Below are 27,074 nucleotides of genomic sequence, written 5' to 3' on the forward strand. Positions count from 1 at the left end.
GTTAGGAACACTAACTGTGCTTGAAGAGAATCAAGGTTTGAGTCAAAGCACCCACATGGTGGCTCACAACCATCTGTAACCCTGGTCCCAAAGGATCTGATACCCCCTTCTGGCTTCTGCACTCTCTTTCACACAGAGACACAAACTTAAAAATGAAAAAAATTAAAACAAAACAGACAGTCACACACACACACGACAACCGTAAGAAGCTCCCAGTCCAAGTCCTGGGTACTCCAGGTATTCGATGTGAGGCTATGCTATCTGAAAAAGAATATGGAGAGCAGAAATTCGAGGCTGGCTGTGGACATTTCTGGTCTAGCTGAGAGTGGATAGACGTAAATGTGGCTGATGTTTACCAAGTGATTACCATTTGTACTCAGTCTTCGCAGATGAGTTTTTCAACTCTCAGGTTCTATTACTAACATTTATTATATAAAAAGAGGAAATAAAGCTTCGAGATGTGCAAAGACTCACACAGGGTCATCCCTGCCGTGAGGAAGATGCCAAGGTCTGAACCAGGAGAAGCATGGACTGTGCATCTCTGCCGATTTCTCATGGGAAATGCGGCTCTTAATTCAGACACATGCTTTTCTGGCACATTTCCCACTTCCGCTGCAGAGAAGATGTGCAAATACCTGGGCCTGCCAAGATCAGGGTAGAGAAGCTGTACAAACCAGAGCTGTCTTCTTACAGGGGAGGCGCCAAGAGCACTGGAATCTGTTATCATAGGTTTGTGTACCTGGGGCAGCTCTGGGTGTCACACAGAGCCCTGTCATTTATCCATGTCCCCAACATAATGACTGATGGTGGTCACATCAGAGGAGCTACAGTCAGCAAGCAATAGGGCTTATAGAGTTCAATTCATCGAATACCAGAGCTAAACCGTGGAGCGACAAAGCCCAGTGTTAAGTTGGGAGCATAGCTCCCAGCCCTTGGCATCCATCCTAGTCCCCAGGCCTTGGAGTTGTATTGGTCTGGACTCCAAATCCCAGCATGCCAGGTCCTGACCCCTCCCTGGGGAGAGTCAGGACCACTACCACAGGGTATTTAAGTGGGCTCCCAGAGGACAAACACGTGGTTTTCAGGTCTGCATGATCTCACTGCTTTCCTGTCTCCCTGCCACGCGCTCAGCCACCCGAGAGCATCATGCTTAAAAAAACGATGGGCATTTTGATTTGGTTTAATTTGACCTAATTGGATTTCTTGCGCTAGCGGAGCTGCTCCTTCTTACTAGTGGGCGGATTGTCTCCAGAATGCATCTTGCTTCTGCTGTGCTTTCTTCTGTTTGCATCTACTATGTTCCTGCTGTATTACTGTATGAAGGCATCCCACTGTATCTAGTGTACTGTGATTGTTTCTTGGGAAAATCCCACTCCTCTCTGGGCAATGTATTTGCAGCTCATAATGATAATGATTTTTATAAGAGCAATGATATTTAGTTGTGTTATGCCCAGGTTATTGTCCCCAAATGAATTCACGGAGCCCAGATTCTGACATGACATGACATCCAAATGACATGAGGATCTTTAATATACACATTGGAGTTTGGAATACACCCCCAGCACACCAGTGCAGTGGGTGAGGGAAATGCTGTGTCAGCCCAGGGAAGAGGAGAACTTTTAAGGGGGAAATGCCATAATCGGGAGAGTTCATGTCCTGTCGTCTTGGGACTGAATAAGGAGTGCATAGGGTGAGGTAGTTTCTGAAACCATTGGTCAGTGTTTGGGAGCAAAATACTAACAAAGAGCCATTAATAACTGACACGGTATCTTCAAGGTCAGGAGGCCTCCTGGGAACATCTGAACCCCGTTAAATTTTATGGCCCTGTTCCCTAGCTCCATAATTGGCTATTTTCAGGATATCCGTTCGAATTCCGTTACTGCAGCACATTTCTGGCGCTGAGATCTGACACCCCCACTCATTATATGGCTTAAGATGAAGCCCCTTCTTTAAAACAGAGTTTGCAAAGTCAGGTCCTCAGAATTGAATCAATTATTTAGTTGGACTTTCTTTCTTTTTTTTTTCTTTTTTTTTTTTTTAAAGATTTATTTATTATGTATACAACATTCTGCCTCGATGTATGCCCGCACGCCAGAAGAGGGCGCCAGATCTCAGTACAGATGGTTGTGAGCCACCATGTGGTTGCTGGGAATTGAACTCAGGACCTCTGGAAGAGCAGCCAGTGCTCTTAACCTCTGAGCCATCTCTCCAACCCTTAGTTGAACTTTCTGAGTTAGTCTAAAAGATACAGGTGGTTAAGAACTAGTCAAGATGATTAGGGAAATGGTTTAGGTTATTCTGTCAATTGCCCCAATAAAGAGATGCAGAAAAGGCAAAAATAGACTGGATGTTACCTTCCCTTTCATTAGATATGAGATTTACAGAAGACGAAAATAAAATGAAGGAAGTTTCACGCATTATAGACCCATGAATTCTGCCTGTAGAACAACAAGATGATCAAAGAAAACCACTGTGTCCTTACATCCAAGGTTAGGCCTGAGTTCTTTTTTTGGGGGGAGGGGTGTATTTTTCTTTTAATTTTTAAAAAAATTTTTAATTGATTTTTTTTTTATTGAGCTCTGCATTTTTCTCTGCTCCCCTCCCTACCTCTCCCCTCCCCCAGGCCTGAGTTCTTTGGGCATGTATTAAATGTATTTACAGAATTAATCATAGGCCTAGAATGCACTTTGAAAAAACAAAGTTGTGAAAGGAGTTAAATGACCCTATTGTCTGTAAAGAACAATAGATGGTTGGCTGAAGTAGAAAACAGCTGTCTGCCAACACAGAAGGAACTGACTGAAATATACTTAGCCTATTTAAAATCCTGTTAAACAGTAATAAAAGAATCATTGCTTTGGGGTGAAGATGTTTTGGTTAGGAAATTATTACAAAGGGAAATATTTAGCTACTTGTGGACTTCTAAGGAAAGCATGTACCTTGTGATCTCAATGGGATTTCTGTTGTAGAATATTACTTGGACTAGGCAAAGGTGTGTTATATTTGTTTATGCTAAAGAATATGACTTTAACTGTGTAAAGGTGTGTTGCATTTGTTTGTGCTGTATTTATTTTATTATGAAAAGATGTGTTGCTGTTTTACCTTGCCTGCCTAAGGCAACTAATAAAAAGTTAAATGACCAATAGCTAGGCACAGAGGGATAGGTGGGGCAGGCATGCAGAAAGAATAAATAGGAGGAGAAATCTAGGCTCAAGAGAAGAAGAAGAGAAGAAGAGAATGAAGGACATTCCCGCAGCCAGAAACCAGGCAGCTGCCAGCCAACTAGACACTGGAAGAAGCAGGAAAGTAAGATGCACAGAAAGGTAAAAAGCCCCAAAGCAAAAGGCAGAGAAAGAGAAACGGGTTAATTTAAATTAAAAGAGCTAGTCACAACTGAGCTTCAGCTAGGCCAACTCTTCCTAGTTCATAATGTCTCTGTGTCATGATTGGGGAGTTGGTTGGTGGCCTAAAAGATAGAGCCTGGTACAGATTTTGTTATTCTTTTGGTCCCTGGTCCCTTTAAGGGACAAGCCACGCCCACTCCCAGCGACCTCTGACCCATGCCCCCCCCTTGAATCTCTCTTGCTGTCCCCTCTTGTTGTGCGGGCTTGTGTCTGTCTGTCTGTCTGTCTGTCTGTCTGTCTGTCTGTCTGTCTCTCTCCTCTAAGTAATAAATGTTCAGCTTTATGCCTATTTACTGTGTCTATGTGCCTTTTACCCGCCGCCTGTTCACGCCTGCCCACTTGGCTCTCCCTGACCATCCGAGGGCAAGGCCACCGCTCATAAACCGCCCCGGGGATCTTGCAGGGACTCACAACCGGCTCTGCCGGGCTAGCGGCTGCTCTGTGAGCCCGACGGGGCACGCCAGGATTCTTAAAATCATAAAAGATTTCTTCTTATATAAAGATTTTAATTTGTCCTTGCAAGACATGTAACTTATGGTTGTGAGATGATAATCTTTTCTTGCATAGAAATCTTTGTATTAGGAGGTATAAAAGGAATAAGAGAAAAATGAGGAGAAAAGAAAGCCAAGAAGAAAGATACAGAAGGAAAAACATCAGGAAAGAAGCAGAAGGGAAACAACAGGGTACAGAAACAGCAGAGAAAGAACAGAATAGGAACAGCTGACAGAGAGAAAAAAAAATGAAGAATTAAGATTTGGCCCTCAGATAAAGTTCCCTTACGTGTCTGTGTGTCTGTCCCAATAGTTCTCCTGTCCACATGTCCTCTCCAGTTTCTCTGAAAGCCTGCCTGGGGCTAGGCCCCTCGGAACTGTTCAGCGACAATATGCTAATTCCAGTGACTGGAGCTACAGACACAGTCAGTGTTTGCTGGTAAATGCTTAACAGTTGGCTGGCTGGAGAGATGGCTCAGTGGTTAAGAGCATTGCCTGCTCTTCCAAAGGTCCTGAGTTCAATTTCCAGCAACCACATGGTGGCTCACAACCATCTGTAAAGAGGTCTGGCGCCCTCGGCTGGCCTTCAGGCATACACACAGACAGAATATTGTATACATAATAAATATTTTAAAAACGTTTAACAGTTGGCCTTTTAAATACACAAATTAACCAATAATAGTACATTGAAGTATCTTGGTTTTCATGGTCAAAGTACTCCACCTGTGGCCAATGTATAGTGATGTAGAGTATGAAACGGGAAAGAGGTGTGACAACTGCCTCCTGAGCTAGTGTGAACTGGCTGCTACTCACGCTGGGTGTTAGAGTAGGGGAACACAGTGACTAGCAGTTCAAGCCAATGCATGGATAGTCATATATATCCAACATCACAGAGCTGGGCAGGTAAGACTTGAGAGAAGACTGACATTTAAACCAGGATGCTAAGATAAGTACTACATGGATGGGCTGGAGAGATGGCTCAGAGGTTAAGAGCACTGGCTGATCTTCCAGAGGTTCTGAGTTCAGTTCCCAGCAACCACATGGTGGCTCACAACCATTTGTAATGAGATCTGGTGCCCTCTTCTGGCCTGCAGGCATACAAGGAGGCTGAACACTGTGTACACAATAAATAAATCTTTAAAAAAAAAAAAAAAAGAACTAGATGGATGAGCTTGAGAGTAAGGAGGAAATTGTTCTCCTTTAAGGGACATCTATACACAAAGGCCCAAAGAGCAATTAAAAAAAAAAAAAAGAGGGCAGAGATGGACACAGGTAGGAGAAGCAAACAAGCCTGTCTCTGCAGGGTCTGAAGAACTGTGGGAAAAAACTAAGGTTCACTGTTGTGATGTCAGGAAACTGTGAGTAGCTGGCAGCCAAGACTGAGCTGGGTGATACAGAAGCAGTCAGATTATGATATGGTCCATGACTAGATCTACTGGGAAGCATGGAGGAAAGGATACTCAGATGTTCTGGGGCCAACAGACTAGAACAGGATTCACATACTTCTGCGTTCAACACCAGAAGTCCTATTCGATTCTTAGGCTTCTGATCTGAACAGGTAAAAACACGGGCTGCTGATCACCTGGACAGCATCTTCCCATCCTCTGTGGAACCAAGCCTAGACCAGGCACTGGCCCTGGGGAGCCCTTAGCCCTTGCATCAATCATTTTTAAAACCTCTAAATAAAGGAACTTATAATTAGATTATTGGGTCTGGATGGATGGCAGCTTGGTATGTGATCTGTCTCCAGTCAACCTGTGCTGACTTCTTCAGGACTTCCTGTTTGGGACTGTTTGCTTCTTTAAAGACAACATATAAACTACTCCTTGTTACTAAATATGTTTATATAAATTAAGGAGCCTATAAATCCCTCAGCAAAAAAAATTAATTTCAGCAATTAGCTTCGCACCAACAGAAGCTTTTACTGAATAAAGTCCAGCTTACATTCTTACTGGTGTGGAAGTGAAGTCTGCCAAGACACACTCCCATTGTAACAGCCAATGAAAACACTGTGTGCCGGCTTTTGGCATAAAGCAAGGGCTGTTTTGAATTTTATGTAGCACAACTTTCTGGTGCACATAATCAATCACAGTTTCAGCTGGTGCCTTGACAGATGGGTCCAGGGTGGAAACCCAAATCCCCTACAGGTGGAAATAACTAACATCAGCAGTAAATTTTTGCATTAATAAGCTTCCTCGCGGGTACAGGGTAATGCGGGCTACTGTGAGAAACAGGTCTGAGTCAGTTGGAGGACAGGGCAGAAAGAAGCATGCCCAGCTCAGCTCAAGTGACCTTGGGACTTCAACAGAAGCCTCTCCACAAGTCTCCCTCCACAAGGTCAAAACACAAGGTCAAAAATACGAAGTAAATAGATTAATGCTGTCAAATATATGATTGATCTACCCTGCGAAGAGGATTCCATGCACCGGGGATTTATCAAATTCAGAGTGCTTTCCTGAACTCCCTTCCCACAGAACTCTTACGTGCCCAGCAGCAGGCTTTTACATGAGGAAATCCTGCAGCTCATAGGGGCAGGGCACAAGCATCACTGGGACTTTTTTCTGTCTCCTTGTCTACAGTGTCCACATTAACTGGGAATTTCAGAAAAGAAATAGCTGGGAGTTGTGGTGTGCGCCTGAAATCATAGGAAGCCAAGGTAGGAGTTTGCGGCCAGCCTGGACTATGTGGTAAAACCTCTTCCACCTCAAATAAACAAAGGCAGGCACGAAGGGAGGGAAAGACATGTGAAGGAGCCGCCATGTCCTAAGTCTGCTTTCTGTTGCTGATAACACAATATCAATGATGGAGCAAGTTATAAAGACAAGAGCTTTGCTTGCTCTAAGGTCAAGTGGTCCAGTCTGTTGACCATAAGTTCAAGGTTAGACCTGGCTACAGAGTGAATTCAAAATCAGCCTGACAACAAAATGAGATGCTAAATACAAAAAAAAAATAACTAGGGATTTAGCTGAGTGGTAGAGTGAGGATGTGCTGGGGCGTAGGCTTCTTTCCTAGTACAATATACACATCTACACACATACACATACATGTACAATGCCATATATATATATATATATATATATATATATATATATATATACTAGAAAGACAGCTCATTGGTTCGGAGTATGTATTGTTCTTAAAGAGAACCAGAGTTCAGTTCCTAGAACACTAATTGGGTGGTTATAACTGTACCTCTAGCACAATGAAGGTAATCTAACATATTACGTCCTCAGTAGGCCAAGCATAGTGGCACACACTTTTAATTCCAGCACTTGAGAGGCATAGGAGGACAAGTCTCTGTGAGATTAAGACTAGTCTGGTATTTGTCAAAAATGCAAGGCTAGCCAGAATGGCATAGTAGGACCCTGTCTGAAAAATTGTATCTTACTACAAAAGTAGATTTATAACATGGTAAAATAGAATGTATGACAACAAACATATAGGGGGCAGAAAAAAGAAATGGAACATATTACAATATGGTTCTCATATATGAAGGGATATGAAATTATTTGAAAAAGACTGATAAATTTAAAGATGGATATTACTAATCTTAGAGTAAACACTAGTATTCCATCTGCAGAAAGGAGGTGTAAGAAGTCAAAAGTGGAGGTAAAAATGAAATACCAAAAATACTTAATGCATCAAAAATAAACAGTAAAAGTGGAGACATCTCACAAATAAGGTAAAATGTCAAGCTAGTAGGCTTAAGAATTAAATAAAATATAAATGGTTGAAGGCCCTGAAAAGGCAGAGAGAGTCAAACTGCACACACAGTAGAATACAACTGTATCACTTCAGTTGTTCAGTGGATTTGGGATATTAGCATTCGTTGGGTAGCTTCCAAGCGGAGTCTCCTGAAAACCATCTCACTGCACACTAAATTCCTTTTCCTGCTCAGCTGTCCAGTGGATCTGTGAGACCCAGGAATCTTAAGTGGTACAAATGAAATGGGAAATGAAGACATGTGGAGCGGATCTTAGGAGAGCTCAGTAAATCTGTTTCCATCTCTTTCCAAATAAACACTGTGTGCAAATGTTAGTAACAGGACATGCGCTAAATTCCATCTGCCAAGATGGCATGATGATGTCCTCTAGTCCTGTGACCAGGAAAGAGGTGCAGTCTTCTAGGCCTATCCAACCCACATCTTGCCATTTGTTCCTTTCGGTCAGGGTAGTATTTAGGATGTGCAATCTACCCACACTACAGGCTCAAAGAAATAAACCAACCCTAATGCTACAGAGACAACTTGCATCTATTTTTAGCCCCTTAACCCTGGATTGGAGGTCTCTTCAAGGGTTTGTCTTTCCTAGTCCATATTGCCTCATTGGCAGTACTTACATTTCCAGATTCAAGTATGAACAAGAAGGAAAACAATGACAGGAACCAAACAGTTTATTTTGGTATGATTTATGTCCCAAATGGACTTGTGACCTGGTCAAGACTGAAGGAAGATTTGTACACTGTCAGTCAGATCAGCCCATCAGGTTACCAGGGCAACCTGAAGCTTGAGAAGGGTTTCTGTCCTTTCTGCTAATGGGGTCCCAGGATGGAGTGTTAGTCTGTTTGTCTGACGATTATACATGTTCGGCTCATAGATGCTCACAGGCGAAAAATGCTTTCAAAACGGCCATCTTCTCCATATGAAGGCTTTGGTGACTGGTTGTTGGGTTTATCAAAGCTCTTGTACCCACTCTGTCTGACGGATCCACTGCATTTCTGGACCCAGTTCCTTACTCTCTAACATTAGAAAGAATCAAAGCATCTGTGAACATTCGATATAAATTATAAAGGAACTCAACATTTTCATTTCATATGCTGTTCAAAGCACGTGGTAATTAACAGTAGCTGCTGTCTGTTGAACTGTTGTTGCACGCTGCACACCCAGCAAGAGGTTCATATGTAACACCATATTTAGATGTGCACAGCAAATGCTGTATTCAGAGAGGTTAAGGCCCACAGAGAGCTTATGGAGGAGTGAGAGCCTAGGCCCAGGAATAGTGTGGGTGTTTCACGTGCTCATATTTATTTATTCAATACATGTTTTGAATACTTACTGTTTTAACCACTGTATAACACTGTTCTGCAGAGATATCTGACTATCTTTCAGTGAACACGTAATGCTTGTACTTCTCAAATCACAAAGACATCAAATCACAAAGATTATCTCATAATCAAATGAAGACTTCGCCCATGTTGATAATAATATTGATTTACATGTCACCCTTTTATGAGGCAGGGTCTCCATATATAGCCCACTTTGGCCTTCAACTCACGATTCTCCTGCCTCAGCTTTTTGAGTGCTGAGTAAGCTTCCCTACAGTCCTCATACAAGTGACAAACTCTTTTCAGCTAACAGGAGAGAGGAGGATCCCACACATTCTCTGTGGAGAGTGTCCCATCTCTGTGGGAGGTGAGATCAGCAGAGACACTGAGACAGGGCACAGGTAGATGCTTTAATTCCTCATGATTCTCTCTTCAGTTCTCACAGTACTCAAGTTAGGTTCTGTTATTGAATTAACGGGGAATCTTCTAGAGTGCAGAATTGCTGAGAATAGGTGGATTGGGGCAGCTAATAATTTCCTGTGGGCAGCAGAGTTGGAATTAGGGGCTAGGAAATATTGGCAACCTGAGTTTTCAGTTAGTGAAATTTTCCTGTTTTTGTTGGGTAAGCAGAATTGAATTTCCCTAAGGTAAATGTCACATGACACAATCCTGCTCCGTGTCAGCTCCCCAGAAGCTAGAAGCTCCACTCTCATGTGTTCCCCATTATTGCCCCCAAGAGACTCTGTATACTCCCTACAGGCAATGACTGTTTTCTTTATCTGTGGTCAGAGAACCAGCCAAGATGTGCACACAGCAGGATCCCAATGAAAGTCTGGGTAAGGAAAGAGGAAAGGGAGGCGGGAATGTGGTGGGAGAAAGCAAAAACACCAGAGCCATCCACAAACGCTGCTCACCTTCAGTTTCTTTCTTTCCACCTCCGCAGAAGAGCGCGCCGACTTCATTTCCACAGTGTGCTTCTTCACCAGGTCCTCCAGGTGCTTCCCCAGCTGCTCTCGGAGCTGCTGCTTCTCCTCTTCGGTCTGATGTCTGACTTTACGAAGGTCCTCTTCATATTTCTGCTTCAAGCGCTCTATTTCACCGCTTGCTCCTTTCTTGGTCTATAAAGGGAAATAAAACTTTGTAAGACTGCTGGGGGGAACAGGGAGGCACACTTCTCCTTTCTACTTTATATATGCTTTCATAGTGAGTACCAGACGGTGTGAGGCACGTTACAGGCCTATGTATCTGATATTTGTAAGAGATTTCACTGTGTATAACATTGGAGGAGAGCTCTCCAGAAAACCCTGGCTGTCGCAGGATCAGATGTTCCAGCCCACATTGCAGTGTTTTGAGTGGAAATAGGATCTAAGCAATGCCTATGTTCTCCGGTAAATACAAACTTGGGGAAATTCTGCTATACCCTTGTTCTCCTATCTTGACTGGCATGGAACTGGCGAGAAACTGGTCAGGGGCTGGAGTGATGGCTCTGCGGTTAAGAGCACTAGCTGCATTTCTAGAGGACCCAGGTTTGATTCCCACTCTCCATATGATGTCTCACACGCATCAGTACCTTCTGTTCTAGAGGATCCAATTTCTGGATTGTGCAAATATCAAACAGGCAAGTGGTACACAGACATGCACACCGGCAAGGCATCCATACATATAAAATAAAATAAAAAGACAGCAATGAAACCTCAACTCTTTCTTATATATCCCTGAAAAGTGGGGCTTGAGGTCCCAAGTGGATCCAGTGTGGTCAGGGGGATGGCCTCTATCTGAAGCACATGCCAACCTTCTGTGACTTTCCCACTCCCAGCTTTGTCAGAGACTACCTTTGTTTCTGAGCCTCCTTTACTGCAGTGACACAACTTGGGAAAGCCTCGGTCCTGCTGAGGATGAAGACTGCAGACTTCCAGATCCTTTGTTTTCCCCAGGACTTCGTTCTCAGTCTTCACAACATCTGCAAGATAAGTTTCAGCATCAATTAAGATGCTCACGTCTAAGGCTTCTGAAGTTAGGTTTGCTCCTCAACCATCTTGCTTATCACTCCTCTGTGTAGTCCCTGCAGCCCTCAAGTGTGGTCAATGTACTGATTCTTGTCTTCATTCAAAACATTATCCTGAGCTTAAAGACTTGCCATATTCTGCCTTCCTGAATAAAAATGTTATTCCATGTTCTATGAGTTGACAAAGTTGATCATATTTTCTAGTATATGTCTATTCACGGAAGTTTAAGGAGGAGAAGCAATAGATATAACTATAACTTCTTTCTTACCTACCCCTCCTTCCCTTCCCCCTTTCTCTCTCTCTCTCTCTCTCTCTCTCTCTCTCTCTCTCTCTCCTTCCCTTCCCTTCCCTTTCCTTTCCTTTCCTTCCTTCTCTCTCCCTCTGACCTATTTCTAGACATGACTGTTTTAAACCCTAAACACCCTTCTGTTTCCAACACAAACCTCTTCTCTTCACCCTTCCAGCTTAGTGAATTTTTTTCTTTTTCCCCATATACCTTGATCCTCTACTGCCTGAGCAGAATAACCCTATTCCAAAGCACGTACGCACCACAATGGAACCATATCTCAAGCTTCCCAAAGATAAAGCCCATGATTCCTCCTTTGCCATCAATCCTGTCATAGCTCAAATATTCAAAAACTTTTGTTTGTGGAATCCCAGTTAAAGACACTTAGAGTTAGATACATTTAGATCCTAACACTAGCTCTTATGACTAGGCATCTAGCTGACCTTCAGTCAGTCATTTACCCTCTTTTGTCCTTATGTCATCATCTATAACAGGGAGGATGGCAACACCTGTCTCACAAAATATTTGGGAAGACCAAGTAATGGAACTGTGCAAAATGCTGCTAAAAATAAAAAACTTTGATCAATTAAGAAGAAGAAAAAGCAAAAATGCAGGCCTTGTGGAGAGCATTGTGAAAGTAAGGCTCCCCTTTGCATCAAATCTTTTAGCTGTCTGGTCTGTGCAGTTCCTGCTGAGGAGCTGATGCTGACCCATCTGTGCCCAGAACAGTTTTGATTCATCCACTTAACAGGTCAGATACAATGGCCCTGTTCCTGCTCTCTTGGGCTGGAGGAAATGCCCCTGGTGCCAGACTTGTGTAGGCCCAAAATGTGAGCCTATTTCCACCTTGCCTGAAGGTCATAGAGTTTGAGGTTGCTCGAAGTTGTTGGCAACAACTAGGACTACACATCCTGCCCTAGGGTGTGGTCACCTGATCCTTTTGACATTAAGATGGTTCGTACAGGTAGATCCACTTCCCGCTAACCAATGGTCAGGAAATTCAAGCACACTTCTGTTCCTACTTTTGAAATAGGAGGTTTGACTTAGGGAGTGGCTGCTTTCAGGATACTTGGTCTAGGATGGGTTCACTGCCTAAACAACAGAATGTCAAAGTATTGAAGCAAAAAGCTGTTCTAGTTGTCAAAAAGCAGTCTTTTGTCTTCCTCCCCCTGTTTGCATTGGGGTATAAAAGTGTATGAAAGCCGAGCGGTGGTGGCACATGCCTTTAATCCCAGCACTCGGGAGGCAGAGGCAGGCGGATCTCTGTGAGTTCGAGGCCAGCTTGGACTACAAGAGCTAGTTCCAGGACAGGAGCCAAAAGCTACGGAGAAACCCTGTCTCGAAAAATCCAAAAAAAAAAAAAAAAAAAAGTGTATGAAAAAAGACAGGCAGTGGTGGTGCATGCCTTTAATCCCAGCACTTGGGAGGCGGAGACAGGCGCATCTCTGTGACTTAGAGGCCAGCCTCTACAAGAGCTAGTTTCAGGACAGGCTCCAAAGCTACAGCAAAACCCTGTCTCTAAAAACAAACAAACAAAAACAAAACAAAAAAAGAAAAATGAAAAGAAAAGAAAAAAAGGTGTATGGAAAATAAACGTGGGTGAATTCAGTCAGTATTTGCTGAGTTACCCTCCCGTTACTATCTATGTCTTAGTGATTCTTATCTCTGTTTCTCCTACTTAACATTTTTCTAATCCTCATGCCCCTACCCTGGTAAGTGGTATGCTTGTCAAACCTGGTCCCCGACACAGACTAAACCTGGTGGCTGATCCACCATTTTAAAGGAACGAGTCTGGGGCATCTCACCAGTTTCCCGTGTCACGTGACACTCCTGTAGCATCAGTCTGTCTTTGGCAATAGCCAACTTCTCGCCGAGTTTTCTCGCGGTGCCCTTCAACTCGGAGTTCTCCTGCCGAGCCTCCCTCAGCTGCACATCGAGGTCCTAAACAGAGGGAAGGGCTTAGTTTTCTGAGTGGAGATGCCAAGGGCACAGAACAGCTGCCGGATCTGAAAGGTGGGTGAAAACGGCACCGCAGCTCAGGGGTCGGCAAATCCTTACCCACCCGCTCTCTTCTCCAGAGAGGGCAGGATAAGGTAAAAGTATGTAGAAAAAGTACTGGGGGAGTAGTAGAAATGCTAGCCGTAGCTTTGAGACGAGGGTTTCTGTGCTTCTGTGGGGCTTACAAAACTGACTCGTCAATGGGTCTGCTCTCTGAACAAAAATTTCCCAAGGGTTTCAAGAGAGTCAAGTTTTTTCTTCTTTTTTCCCTTTCTTTCTTTCTTTCTTTCTTTCTTTCTTTCTTTCTTTCTTTCTTTCTTTCTTTCTTCCTTTCTTTCTTTTTTAGAACAAACACACAAAATTAAAATAATTTAGAATTATCCTAGCCAGAGTTGAAAACTTTACATTATAGTCACGTGGGCTAGGCATTAAGCCCCTACCCCCACCCTGGATTACCGTCTCATCTGTAAACTGTAGGGCTTTGTGCCCTCTGAGGCCAGGGGACAGTCTAGCTCACTGTGCATCCCCTGACTGTAAACCTAGACCCAGCCCAAAGCAGGTATTTAATAAACACCGGTTGAATGGATGTGGATGAACCGATATCTGCAATGATACCGACCATGGTGAAACTAGAGTCTTAGCACAGTGCCTGACTAGTGTGGGTGTTCAGAAGTAGCAACTTTGCCCCTTACGCCCTGCGGAGGAAGAAGAGGTTTTACCTGGACCCTTTCTTTCAGTTTCTGGGCGTACTTCTTCAGGTCACTTATCTTGCGCCCTCTGTGCTCCAGGTCCCCTTCCAGCTTCCTGACCTGAGCCTGCAGGGCTGACTCCTGGACCTGGAAGTTCTTTCGAAGGCCTGACTCCTTCTCCTGCCACTGCCAAAGGGCCTCGCTAACGGACTGCTGCATGGCCTGCCGGATGGCCTCATTTTCCCGCTCATAGGTGGCCTGTAGCTCCTCTGCTTTGCGGGCATAATCCTGACTTAGTTGCTGGTTCTCAGATCGCAATCGCTCCACTTCCAGCAGGACCTGGTGCATCCCTGGTCGCTGGCCAGATTCTGCTGTGGCATCAGGGCTCTCTTGGGATAGTGGGACCCACTGGGGGCCCTCGTGGTTAGTCAGCAGTTGGAGCCTCTTCTCATAATCAGCCTTGAGCTCCAGCATCTCCTTGGAAAGGGTCAGGACTCGTTCAGCATGCTCAGCCTCTGCCCGCAGCTCTCTTTCTTTGGTTTCTAACTTACAGGAGGCTGACTCAGCCAGGGCCTCCTGTGTCAGCCTCTTCTGCAGCTCCAAGGCACTCTCCAGGGTCTGGATGCGCTTCAGAAGGGCCTCTGCATCTTCACTGGGGCGGCCCTGTTCTTGCAGGAGCCTGGCCCTGGTTTCAGCCACTGCATCCTGGAGCTCCTCCTGGTGGGCTTCCCGGAGTGACTCCGCACTGGCCTCTGCCTCATCCTGGCGGGTATTCAGGGCATAAATCACCTGCAGGACCGCAGACAAAGCACAGTGAGAGCAAGCAGGTGGTGTATGGGAGCATGACTGTGACCAGAGATGCTTCACCTTGACACCGAGATCTGCTTATACAAGCAGTGCCCAAGAGAAGGATTTTCAGAGGGACAATGACTTGGCATATTACAGATGGTTCCCAGGAGAAGCCAGTAAGAGAGTAGGGAAGTGAGACAGGCAGGGAGTGGGACCAAGGTCAAGGAGTGACAAGCACAAATATTTGGGAGGGAATTTTTGGTGGCACTGTATAAAGAATTCCCTAGGTACAGTGGTAATCCAGGGAAGGGTTTTAAAGGAAAGAAATAATGAGATCTCACTTATTAAAAAGCAATGTGTGAGTACATGTGATAATTGTCTTTCTGTGTCCAAGTTACCTCACTCAAAAGTGGTTTTTAAACATAAAACAAAGAAAACCAACCTACAAACCACAATCCCAGAGAACTTAGACAACAATGAGGACACTAAGAGAGACTTACATAGATCTAATCTACATGGGAAGTAGAAAAAAAAACAAGATCTCCTGAGTAAATTGGGAGCATGGGGACCTTGGAGGAGGGTTGAAAGGGAGGGGAGAAGCAGGGAGAGGAGCAGAGAAAAATGTAGAGCTCTATAAAAATCAGTAAAAACAAAAACAAAAAAAATGCTTTGGGATGCAAAAAATCCAATAAAATCTTAAACAATTAAACAAGCAATATACTTAATAGACAGAGGAGAAGTATTAGAGAAAACCTAGCATCTTTCTTTTTCCGATACAGGGTTTCTTTGTAGTCCTGGCATCCATGGAACTTGATCTATAAACCAGAGTGGCCTTAACTTAGAGATCTGCCTCTGAGGGATGGGATTAAAGGCATGCATCACCATGATTGGAAAACCCAGTATCTTTCTATTACTAAAAAAGACATATTTTTTTTTACACAATAAGCTATATCTTGAAGGGAAACTCCTCAACTTGACAGAGCATAGCTATAAAAACCCATGGTTAATAACGATAATACTCAGCTAGGCAGTGGTGACTTTAATGTAAGCACTTAGGAAACAGAAGCAGGTAGATCTCTGTAAGTTCAAGGCCAGCCTGGTCTACAGATTGAGTTCCAGGACAAGCAAGGCTACCAAAGAAATCCTGTCTTAAAAATCAAGCAGCAGCAGCAACAACAAAAATATACTCAATAAGAAAGATTGAATGCTTTTCTTGGAAGATCAAGAACAAGGCTAAGATTATCTGTTCACTCTATGCCTAAAACAAAAGAAAGGCAAAGAATGGTTGGCATGTCAAGTGGAGAACGGTAGGTAAAAAGGCTTAGAACCAGCACAAAGCCCAGGAATTGAGAACAATGCCCAGGAAGATGATCTGGGTAATAGGTAGATGTTTACTGAAATTTAAATGTTTACTGAGTTTAAGGTCAACCTGGTCTACAGAGAAAATTCCAGCCTATCCAGGGCTGCATAGTGAGAGCCTCAAAAAAGAAATACAAAAAAAAAAAAAAAAAAAAAAATGAAGGTAGTCTGAGTGTGGTGAAGAAAATTTGGAATTGTGTTTGGCAGTATTTGTTACACCTCTGGACATAACTGGTGGAGAAGGCACCAAGGCAAGAGTTCAGATGGGGAAGTCTGAGCTAGAGACCAGAGATGAAGGGCTACAGAATGAAAAGAGTTATGCATTTGTTTGCTGCTGCTGCTTGCTACAAAAGAGTCTAGAATATATCTTTGTGTAAGGTGGGAATGACTGACAGAGAACCCAGGAATAAAGGCAGTAAAAGGTCAAATTCCCTGAGTAGGGTGTCTCACAGAGATGGGTCTTCCACAAGAAACAGAAGGGAGAGATGGGAACAGGTTCATTGTACTTGTGACAGGAGAAGGAGGAAGCCACCACAGTGCAGAGGTGAGAATGTGGCTTCTACATTCTCAGCCAAGAACAAACTAAGGCCACCAAATAGTAGATTCTTATATTCACCCATGCTTTCCAAATCGTGGCCTTGCACTCTTGAACTCTGTGGATGTTGAGTGTCACTTCAGGGTGCTTGGTAGAGGCTAAGCAGGTGGGGACCCCCTTCTTCAGGCAGAGAAGAATAGCACTTACACTAGCGATCCAATTTTGTGTAGTTTAGAAAAACCCAAACGTTTCCACTGGCTTTTCTTTTTAAAAATTGAAAGAATTATTGATAGAGAAAAATCTGATTAGAAAGGATCTATGAGAGGAAGTTTTGGCTACTCCCTCTCTCTGTATATACATAATCATAATTACAAGATAAAGAAGGTCAAATGCACTACCAGAGGTGGTCATCATATCTTGATTTAATAAGAGTTTACTAGAGACCACAGAACTCGAAGAAAGAGTAAGTACCCAGGAAGCTCACGTCTTTTTTTTCCATTATGTCCATAAAATATTGCTATTGATCTACTTTTTTGCCTTTGCTAACAGAATGCAGGACCCATGAAAGAAGAATTTGGTTTCTTGTTTATCATTATCTATCCCCATGCCTGGCTCCAAGTGGATGAACTCAAAAGATTCTCAAATGGGTAAGTGAGAGGGGAGCGGCCTGATGAACTCATGAAGTCTTAGGAGAACCAGCTCCACTTTAAAAACCATGAATCCAGCACCCTGTGCATTTGATCTTGTTCTTGACCTCTCTGCCTCTTTCTGCTCATCTTCTTCCCTCTCCCACTGCACTCTCCCAGGAAGACGCCACAATAAACGAAGCTACTGTGTCCCCAACTCCCCACTCACAATACTGCACACCGTGCACAGTATCTAGCCACTTCTGATGGTTTCTACAGTCTCCTAATGACTTTTGTCTAACAGCATATCTTCAATAAGTGAAGTTGAAATTGATATCCCAGTGGTGGTGATTTGTGTTAATAATAAGACCATTTTGTGTCCACTACATGAGTAGGTGCAGGCTACACACTTTCATTTCAGGAAATCCCCATGGTCACTCTACAAAGATGGTATTTTTCTTCTTATTCTACCGTGGAGAATTGGGTTGCAGAGACGTTCCATAACTCTTAGAAAGCCTAAAAAGGTATAATCAGGAATATGAATACTCACTGCCCAGGACTGCAGTCTGTCTTACTGATTCTTTGAGTCATTTACTTATTTATGGATTTTTCCGCACACCTGGGAAGAGCTAGGTTCCATACGAGGCACTGGAAATACACATAATTGAATTTGCAACCTTAAAAATAATACTCATCAGACTGTGGAAATGATTCAGCTGGTAAAACGCTTGTCATGAGGACTTAAACTGGCTCCCCAGTGCCCACATAAAAGCTGAGTATGGTGGCATGCCTGTAATCCCAGCAAAGGAGAAAGAAACAGCTGGGTCCCTGGGTCTTGCTGTCTAGTCTAGGTTAATCAGTGAGCTCCAGGTTCAATGACAAACCCTGCCCTAAGGAATAAGTAAATAAATAAGCAAATAAATAAATGTTTGAGTCAGGTCTGATAGTATGCAATATTCAGGAGGCAGTGGCAGGCAGATCTCCTTGAATTCAGGCCAGCCTTGTCAACAAAAGTTCCAGGACAGCCAGAGTTTCATGGCGAGACAGACCCTGCCTCAAAAACAAACAAAAATAAATGTAGGCCAAGATTGGAGAAATCATCTGATATTGACCTCTCACCTCCATATATACTGATACACATGGTGCACACATACACATATATATTTGAAGTGTGTGTGTTTCTACATACTGACAAATGCTATGACAGGACTATATGTTACTATATGGTAAGAGAGGCAGTACTCTGATAGGAAACACTTTCGAGAAAAAAGTGAGCCTTCCTGTCTCTTCAGTCTTGAGGTGATCAAGTCTTCTTTCACTGTCTATTTCTGAATGTACAAGAACAAGTGTTGATCTTCAGCACTTTATATGAGGAGAAGTTCATGATAGGCACATAATAAATGTACATAATGGAATTGTTAGAGATCATCAATAATGCATACCTTCCTCTCACAGAGAATAATTGCTGTTAGAAACAGACATCGAAAGAGACAGCATTTACTAGTCACTTGCTCTGAAGTGGGAGCATCTGAGTAGCCTTTGGATAGATGGGATGGTGAGTTTCACCTTAGAGCCCAAATGGGGTTAAGGTTACCAAAGGTGTATGTCCTTCTCAGTCTTCCTGTTGTCATTCACAAACATAAAACTCAGAACTGACAGGTTAAATTTAAAATGAAAAGCATCTGAGACCTCAATGACCAACAAGGGTTACCTACCCATTGGGAGCACAGGACATAACCTAGAAATGAACTACTATATTGAGCTTCTGACCTTCTGGTCTTGTCTATCATGATATTTGCTAGTTCCCCTGATGCAATAGAGATTGTAAAGACTATCTCAGGGCTGGTAATTCACTGGAGGACTCACAAGCTCAGCAAATATTCATACCCATGGCTGTGATTTAGTAAAGTCGGCTGAGGGACAGGGCAAGCTTCCAAGAGTCTCCTCTCACAGGCACTAAGTCACTCAGTGAGAAGTTGTGGTGATATATGTCAAACAATCTGCTAAGGATGCTCTGATCAAGGGCAACAGCAATAGCCGTGTCAAAGTGGATGGGGAAAGACCATGAGACCTCGACCTTCCATAAAGAACTGCAAGCGATTAAAAAAAGCTGGCTTATCCAATACCAAATGGTCAGCCCTGAAAACACACTTAAAAGTAACATTATACAGACTGAGAAGATTATATTTAGGAATACATATATACTTATACATACACATCTCTCTATATATACATATAACAGTAATTAATGAAAAAGAGGGTACAAATTTGAAAGAGAGCAAAAACGAGCATGTGGGAGGGTTTAGACTCTAATAGAGGGAAGGAAGGGGAGAGAAAATGTTGTCATTATAATCTCTAAAGTAAAAGAAAAAATAATTGGCAACGAAGGTTTTTACTGCTCAGGCAAACAACCTCTACTTTTTTTTTTTTTTTTTTTTTTTTTTTTGGTTTTTTCGAGACAGGGTTTCTCTGTGGTTTTGGAGCCTGTCCTGGAACTAGCTCTTGTAGACCAGGCTGGTCTCGAACTCACAGAACTCTACTTGGCATGCACCGAAGTTCTAAACACAAAGAAGGAAAGCAGATATTCAGTAAAAATAACATTTGAAAATATGCTTTGGATAGTGAGAGCAGTTCTTACTGGTTTGAGCAGGGGGCCCTCTGGAAGTTGATAATTTCTTAGATACCAGCTGAGGGCCAATCTTGCAAACAATGTATTCTAAAAAATGAATAAACAAGCTTTAAACTGTCACATTAACTCCTTACTGTGTAATATCCTCAAATGATAGAAAAATACTTTTATTTAACAGAGGCAAATCTTAGCATGAATGGAGGGTTCCTGTGGGAAAGAGCAAAATGTCCTTGAGAAGATCATTCTATGAAAGTTAGCTTTGTGCGGTCTGGAAAGATGCCTCTGTGTATGGTGCCTGCTCTATCATTATGGGGGTTCGTGCTCAGACCTCCAGAACCCACATAAATGCTGGATGTTGTCAACTGCCTGTAATCCCAGCAATGGAATTGGAGACAGAGGATCACAGGAGTTCTCTGGTCAGCTAGCCTTGCAGAAATGGTGAGCTCTGATTTAGTAAGAGACACTGTCTTAATAAGGTAGAGAGCAATGCAGGAGGACAGCCAGTGTTGGCCTCTGACCTTCACGTGCATATGCATGGGTCAGTGTAATAACATACCTTCAAATACACCTGTTGACAGAGATTTCTGTCCTGCCCAGTCCTGCAGCCATTCAGTCCCAAAGAAATACACAGAGGTCTACACTAATTATAAAACTGGTTGGCCTATTATCTCAGGCTTCTTATTAAACTCTTATGACTTATATTAACCCATAATTCTTGTCTGTGTTAGCCATGTGGCTCAGAACCTTTTATCATTGAGGTATTCTCATCTTGCTTCCTCTGTGTCTGGCTTCCTCTGTGTTGACTGCATACTGACTCTTTCCTTTTCCCAGAATTCTCTTGTTCTCGTCACCCTGATTCTACTTCCTACCTTTTGCCCTGTAAATATTTCCTGCCCGGCTACTGGTCAATCAGCATTTTATTAAAATAATACAAATGACAGGATACAAGACCATTGTCCCACAGCATTCACTACACCCCTATACACAATAAAAGAAGCTAGCTTTGTAATTATACCCAAGATAAAATAAGTTATATACTGATGGCAGTGATTTGGAGATACTTGGCAGAATAGAAAGCAAACTCAGATCTGATATATCCTGACATAGCCATGAAAACACTCAATGAAAAAAAAATCAATGTCACACCAACTTGAGGAAAAAAAATCAGGGTACCTAGGATGGAGGACTGTTTTTCTATTTTTCCTTTCTTTTTTTTTTATTACTTAAAAAATACCAATCCAAATTTCTACTTCCTTCTCTCCTCTCCTTTGAAATTACCTGCTTCATGGAAAAGTCTGCTGGATACTTTGGGCCTTGTAGGCTAAAGATGGATGCTCCAATGGTACAGAAGATCTCTGGGTGACAGTCTAGGCAATGAGCTGTCCCTGTCAATTCTGAAGTTTTGGAAGTTGCTTCCAATGCACTTCCTGTTTACTTAGGTAATATTATATCCTTTTGGAGTATTTGATGGGGTTGAAGAATTTATAGTTATAGATATAGTTTTCTCTAGTTATGATAAAAGATAAAGTAGATATAAATAGTGTAACTGTAATTATTGCTTGATACCTGCTTTTTATGTGTAATTTTACTATTTTAATGTTAAAACCTTTTCATTTAAAAAGAAAAGGGGAGGTGAGACTGGGTGATGATGGCACATACCTTTAATCCCAGCACTCAGGAGGCAGAGGCAGGTGGATCTCTATGAGTTTGAGGCCAGCCTGGTCTACAAGAGCTAGTTCCAGGACAGGCACTAAAAGCTACAAAGAAACCCTGTCTCAAAAATCAAAAAAGGGGGGGAGGTTATATGGGATTCTCCTCTGTATGTTGTGAATACCATTTTTATATTCATAAAGAAGCTGCCTTGTCTGATTGGTAGGGCAGAGCTTAGGTAGGCAGGGAAAACTAAACTGAATGCTGGGAGAAGAAAGGCAGAGTCAGGGAGAAGCTGTGGAGCTGCTGCAGGAGACAGACATGCTGAAACTTTGCTGGTAGACCACAACCTCGTGGTGATGCACAGATGAATGGAGATGGGTTAAATTAAGATGTAAGAGTTAGCAAATAAGAAGCTAGAGCTAATGGGCCAAACAGTGATTTAAATAATATAGTTTCTGTGTGATTATTTCAGGAGTGAGCATCTGGGAACAAAACAAACAGCCTCCTTACAACACTCACGCTGCTTAAGCTAGTAATAACTAAGTGAGGAAAGAGAACTAAGGTTTCTCCAGAGGGAGCCCTGGATTTAGATAACGATCTACTCAGAAAAGCAAAGGTCATAGACTTGTTGTCCCTTCCTTTGAGAAAACAGGTTGGAACAGGTCCCAGACAAGGCTAGTCTCCTTCAAACAAATGAACTTGGAATAAATTTCTAGACGGATCCAAGATGCTAATTAAAATCTCATTATTATCCATCAGAGAGCTGTTGCTAAGTACCTGATACATGCCATTGAACTGTGAGATATAAGCTTCTCAGTAACTGAAACTCAACTCTCTCCCAAACCAATTTAGAAAAAGACTCAGTTGATAGCTATGGACAGTCTCACTGTGAAACTCTTAATTAGAACCACTGCGATACTCATACCTGGAAACCACCTTTCTTCCTTTCATGGAATTTTATAAGCTGTATAAGCTGTGAGACCTGGAAAAGAACCATTTTGTCCACCTCCAATCTCACTCCAATGACTTGTTTAGAGATTTCTCTTGGTGGTACAAACTGGTCAACCTATATGCATGTGTCTGAAGGACAATTCTATTGTGAATAAACAAAAAGGTGAACACATGAAGTAATCCAAGCCATGGCGTAAGAACCTGTAATTACAAGCAGAGAAATAGAATCGCGTGAACCACGGAGACGTTTCAGCAGCTGAAGGCGTTAGCTGTGCAAGCCCCAGGATCTGTGCTTGATCTCTGAAACCCACCTAACAAGCCTGATATGATGGCACGCATCTGTGATTCCAGCACTCCTTAGAAATGGGACAACGGGAGAATGGTTAGAAAGCTCCAGATCCAGCCCAGAACCAATAGTACAGCAGTAGAAATGGGAGACCTTGCCTCAACAAGTGGGAAGGTGAGAACTGACTCCTGAAAGCTGACCTCAGTTCCTCAGTATGCGACATGGCATGTGTGTACTTGCAATGCATAAACATATACTCAATATATATAACAATAAATAATAAATAGATTTATAAAAATAAATAATCATGTAAACACAAAAGTATACAGAACAGCTCTTCAAGTTTAGTTAGCTACGTTACAATTTTATATAATTAAATTTTAAAAACAGGCTGTATTGATTTGAATGAGAATGACTCTCATAGGTTCATATTCAACTTGGTCCCCAGTTGGTGGAACTGTTTGGAAAGGATTAGGAGGTGTGGCCTTATTGGAGGAGGTGTGTCATTAGTGGATGAGCTTTGAGGTTTCACAAAACTCATGCCATTCCCACTGTGCTCTCTGCCTCCTGTTGTAGACGGAAATGTGTGCTCTCAGCTTCTGCACCCACACCACTCCAGCCTGCCTGCTGCCATAATCCCCACCACGGTGGTGCTAGACTCCATCACTCTAGAACCAGAAGCATCAAACAACCACTTCCTTTTATCAGATGCCTTGGTCATAGTGTTTTATCACAACAGAAAAGTATCTGATAGCACAGACTTTGCTTGCTTATACAAGTATGCATATCCATTTTCCAGTTATACAACTGGTACAACAAAGAGTGCTAACATTACTTTTCACAGCATTTTTCAGTTATGAATAGCTTAAAGGTAAACTTCACGGTCTGATGAATATGAATATTTTTAATGCTCATCCTAAATTATTTTCTATACCCTTCTATAAGACAATTTCCCTAAACATTTTCTAATCTCTTTACTGTACCTTTTGCAAAACCATCAGATGAACAGTATGTTTCAAGCTACAAATCTTTATTCAAACATCACTTAACAAAGTTCAAAAATGCATTTATGATCTTCAGGTTACCTTTGCAAATTGTTTTTCCAGTCAATGCTGGATTCTTGTGCTGTGGCCACATATGGCCCCAAAGCAACATCAGAGAGTTCTGCCAAACACTCATTCCAATGTGTGGGTCACAGCAGATGCTGCTCTTTTAACTTGTACCCCAGAAACTGAAAGGCCTCTATGGGTTAAGTTCATGGCCAGTCCATCTTTTGACTGCTAGGAAGATCTGTAGGAATGTAGTCCTTGCCAGCCCACTATGACAAGAACTTGAAAAGCAAGCAAAAACCAAGAACTACAAGAATAGATTGAGTTAAAAAATATTTTAAATGTTTATAAAGCTGATGCTAATAACATAGTACAGTTTACCATTCTAAATGTATGCTTTCATTCATTTGAGTGCATGTCAATAACAACAACAACAAAAGGGTCAAGTAGATGTCAAAACGTGATTAGATATCTTTGGATGTTATCACCTAATCTATTATCTTCTGTTTTGTTCTTGTGCATTTCTCTGTTTCACTATGAGAGATGCACTTCAAATACAATCAGGAAGAAAATGTTCTTCTTAAAAGGTAAGGCAATAGGATCGTATCACTTAATCCTCGGGTGTATATGCCTGAGAATCAAGTTCCGGAAGGAGAAATAAATCAGACAAGGAAGGGCCAAGTTTTCAGGCCTGCTCCACAATATTTGGCTTCAGTGTGCCTGGCTGTTGAGAAACAAAAGTGGCTTGTTTGGGTTTGAGCAGTCTAATTACTGTAAATGTGTTTTCTTTGCACTAAGGCCCTTGGTTCCACAGTGATGGATTAAGAGAGTCTTGCTGAGACATAATGAGGCGTGAAAGACGCTCCTTAACCACAGGCCACAGTCAAATAATGGACCCACATTGACTATAGCTACCTTGTGCTTTCAGAAAAGAGCTTCTGAACTCGCCTCATATAGACCTCTCCAGGGAAGGAAGGAGGCAGTGTTTTTAAGGACATTTGGCTTTTGTAAAGTAAAGGGCAACCCGGCTCTTGACACTGCCTAGAAATTTCTGCAGTTATTCCTGTAAAAAGTCCTGCCTATGACTGTTGAACTTTACTGTCCTTTTATTCCTTGCCTGCCTTAGGTGTTCTTTCTAAGGCAAGGGGCTGACTACACTCAGCATTCCCTGAAGACCCTTCATCAACCATACTTGAATGCAGAACATTGTAGATGGGAGACCCATCAAATGCAGAACATGACAGCTTTGATGCAGGCTTACAACTTAATCATTCGTGTGTCCAAATGCCATACACTCGCATTCTATAGGAGGTCATGTAGTAGGTCCTTAGTAGGAGGTACTAGTAAGAACTGCTTGCTGTTAATCAGTGTAGCCTCATCACCTAGCAGACCATAGTTATCCAGGCATATGCTCCTGAATTCAACAGACAGTGGGTGAATTAATGAATGAATTTTGAATGATATAGAGCTGAAACAATCAACTATGAAGAGGTTTTGTTTGCCTATGTGTAATATATTTGATGAAAAGAGGAGTTTTCCATTTTTAAGGTTTCTTCATCACATTCTTCCCATTGGTATTCTTTTCATAATCTAGAATCAAATATATAAATAAGAATTGTGGGGGGGGGGAAAATCCATTCTTATTTCAGCAGTTTTGTTTTTAACCACTTGTTTGTTCCCTCTTGTTTCAGGTGTGCTGGCTCCTGAGAGAATGCCAAATGTACAATATCACGGGTACAGAAAGCGTCAAGTTTAATCATTTTGCTGATGATGCAAAATGAGAATAAATGTAAAGGCAGCAGGTCTGTGCATGGCAGGAAACTCCCCCTGGGCTGCACAGATGTTCAGAGAATCCCAAACTGTAAGGATGAGTGACTGCTCACTGTACTGTTGTCTGTACCAGTTAAGCTTCCTAAGTCTGGGGTGCTCGTCAAATTAATTTTACAAGATTTGAAGAGATCATGGTGATGAGACAGTGATAAGGATCTTGGTAGCAGTGCTAATAAAGTTACTATCAATTAGCAATCCTGTAGGGTTCAAAACATCATGATAATATATTCATCTATTTTCTTTCATCTGATCCTCCTAAGAGTCCCAGCAGGTAAGTTTCATCATTATAGCAATTTTACAGACAGACAAATTGAGGCTCAGAGAAACTAGTCATGTGCCTGAGGTTATGAGGCTGGAACACAGCCAAACCAGGATTCGATTCTATTCTGACTTCAGTGCCTGGTTCCTAATCAAAAGAAAACAGGAGTATGGTGTGGAATATTGTTTTAAGATGTGTTATATTTGTTTATGCCGTGGAACATTTGTTTTAATGAAGCAAAGATGTGTTACAGTCTTTAAGTTGCATTTGTTTAACTCTGTGAAGCTGTGTTACTCTGCCTGTCTAAAGTACCTTATTGGTCTAATAAAGAGCTGAATGGTCAATAGCAAGGCAGGAGCAAGGATAGGAAGAGCTGGCAGGCAGAGAGAATAAGTAGGAGAAATCTGGGAGAAGATCACAAGAAAAGTTGGAGAGGAGGGCCAGCCACTCAGCAACTCAGTCACCCAGCTGACCCATTAAGACACTCTCAAGACACAGAGTGAGGAGTAAAGAAAGATACACAGAAATTGAGAAAGGCAAAAGCCCAGAGTCAAAAGATAGATGGGATAATTTAAGTTACAAAATGCTGGTAAAAAATAAGTCAAGCTAAGGCCGGGCATTCATAAGAAAGAATAAGCCTCTGTGTATTTACTTCGGAACTGGGTGGCACCCCCCCATAAAGAATAAAGAGTTTTAAAAAAAACCCAACAACAAGAATACCACTTAAGCAGCAATGAATCCTCATTCTGTGGTCTGTATAGTCTTGAGTCAAAGTGGTTCCTAATCCTAAGATTGGCAGAGTTCAGGTGAAGATAATTCTAAAACAATTTTGCTAATTGTACTGGTTAAGGAAGATGCAAATTTATTCTCTTTCTCTAAATAGTCCCAACAGGAGTGGTAGTAGTCCTAAATAGGTGTAAAGCTCTGGTGTGTGGCCACTCTGTTCTGCCATTGTATTTCACCAGCCCTTAAACCGCAGCTTCTGTGACTGAGCATCATTCTCAAGAGGAGGAAATAGAGGCAGCCCAGAGCAAGCAGCTTACACTTAGGCTGGGAGAGACTGCAGGCACACACTTCTCCTCTGCTCACTTTCCTCTCACTTGTGCTTAATTTTGTGTTCACACTCAGCCACACGGAGGCCAGCAAACAACATCTCTAGCCGGGAATTTTTGTGTCCTGCGGAAACTAACGATG

At 42.4% G+C, this 27,074-nt stretch overlaps 1 protein-coding gene across 3 annotated transcripts in view; it reads right to left on the reverse strand.

Annotated features, from left to right (window-relative positions):
- Positions 1–27,074, reverse strand: part of Fam184b (family with sequence similarity 184 member B) — a 90,191-nt gene that overhangs the window by 36,023 nt on the left and 27,094 nt on the right. For all 3 annotated transcript variants that reach the window (XM_057772192.1, XM_057772194.1, XM_057772191.1), the window contains exons 2-5: positions 13,945–14,703; positions 13,033–13,168; positions 10,768–10,895; positions 9,850–10,053 (exon numbers count right to left, since the gene is read on the reverse strand). In XM_057772192.1, the coding sequence (XP_057628175.1) occupies positions 9,850–10,053; positions 10,768–10,895; positions 13,033–13,168; positions 13,945–14,703 (1,227 nt within the window). The remainder of the gene's footprint in view (positions 1–9,849; positions 10,054–10,767; positions 10,896–13,032; positions 13,169–13,944; positions 14,704–27,074) is intronic.

The sequence above is a fragment of the Chionomys nivalis genome, chromosome 6 (assembly GCF_950005125.1).
Source record: "Chionomys nivalis chromosome 6, mChiNiv1.1, whole genome shotgun sequence".
In the NCBI taxonomy this organism is placed as follows: domain Eukaryota; kingdom Metazoa; phylum Chordata; class Mammalia; order Rodentia; family Cricetidae; genus Chionomys; species Chionomys nivalis.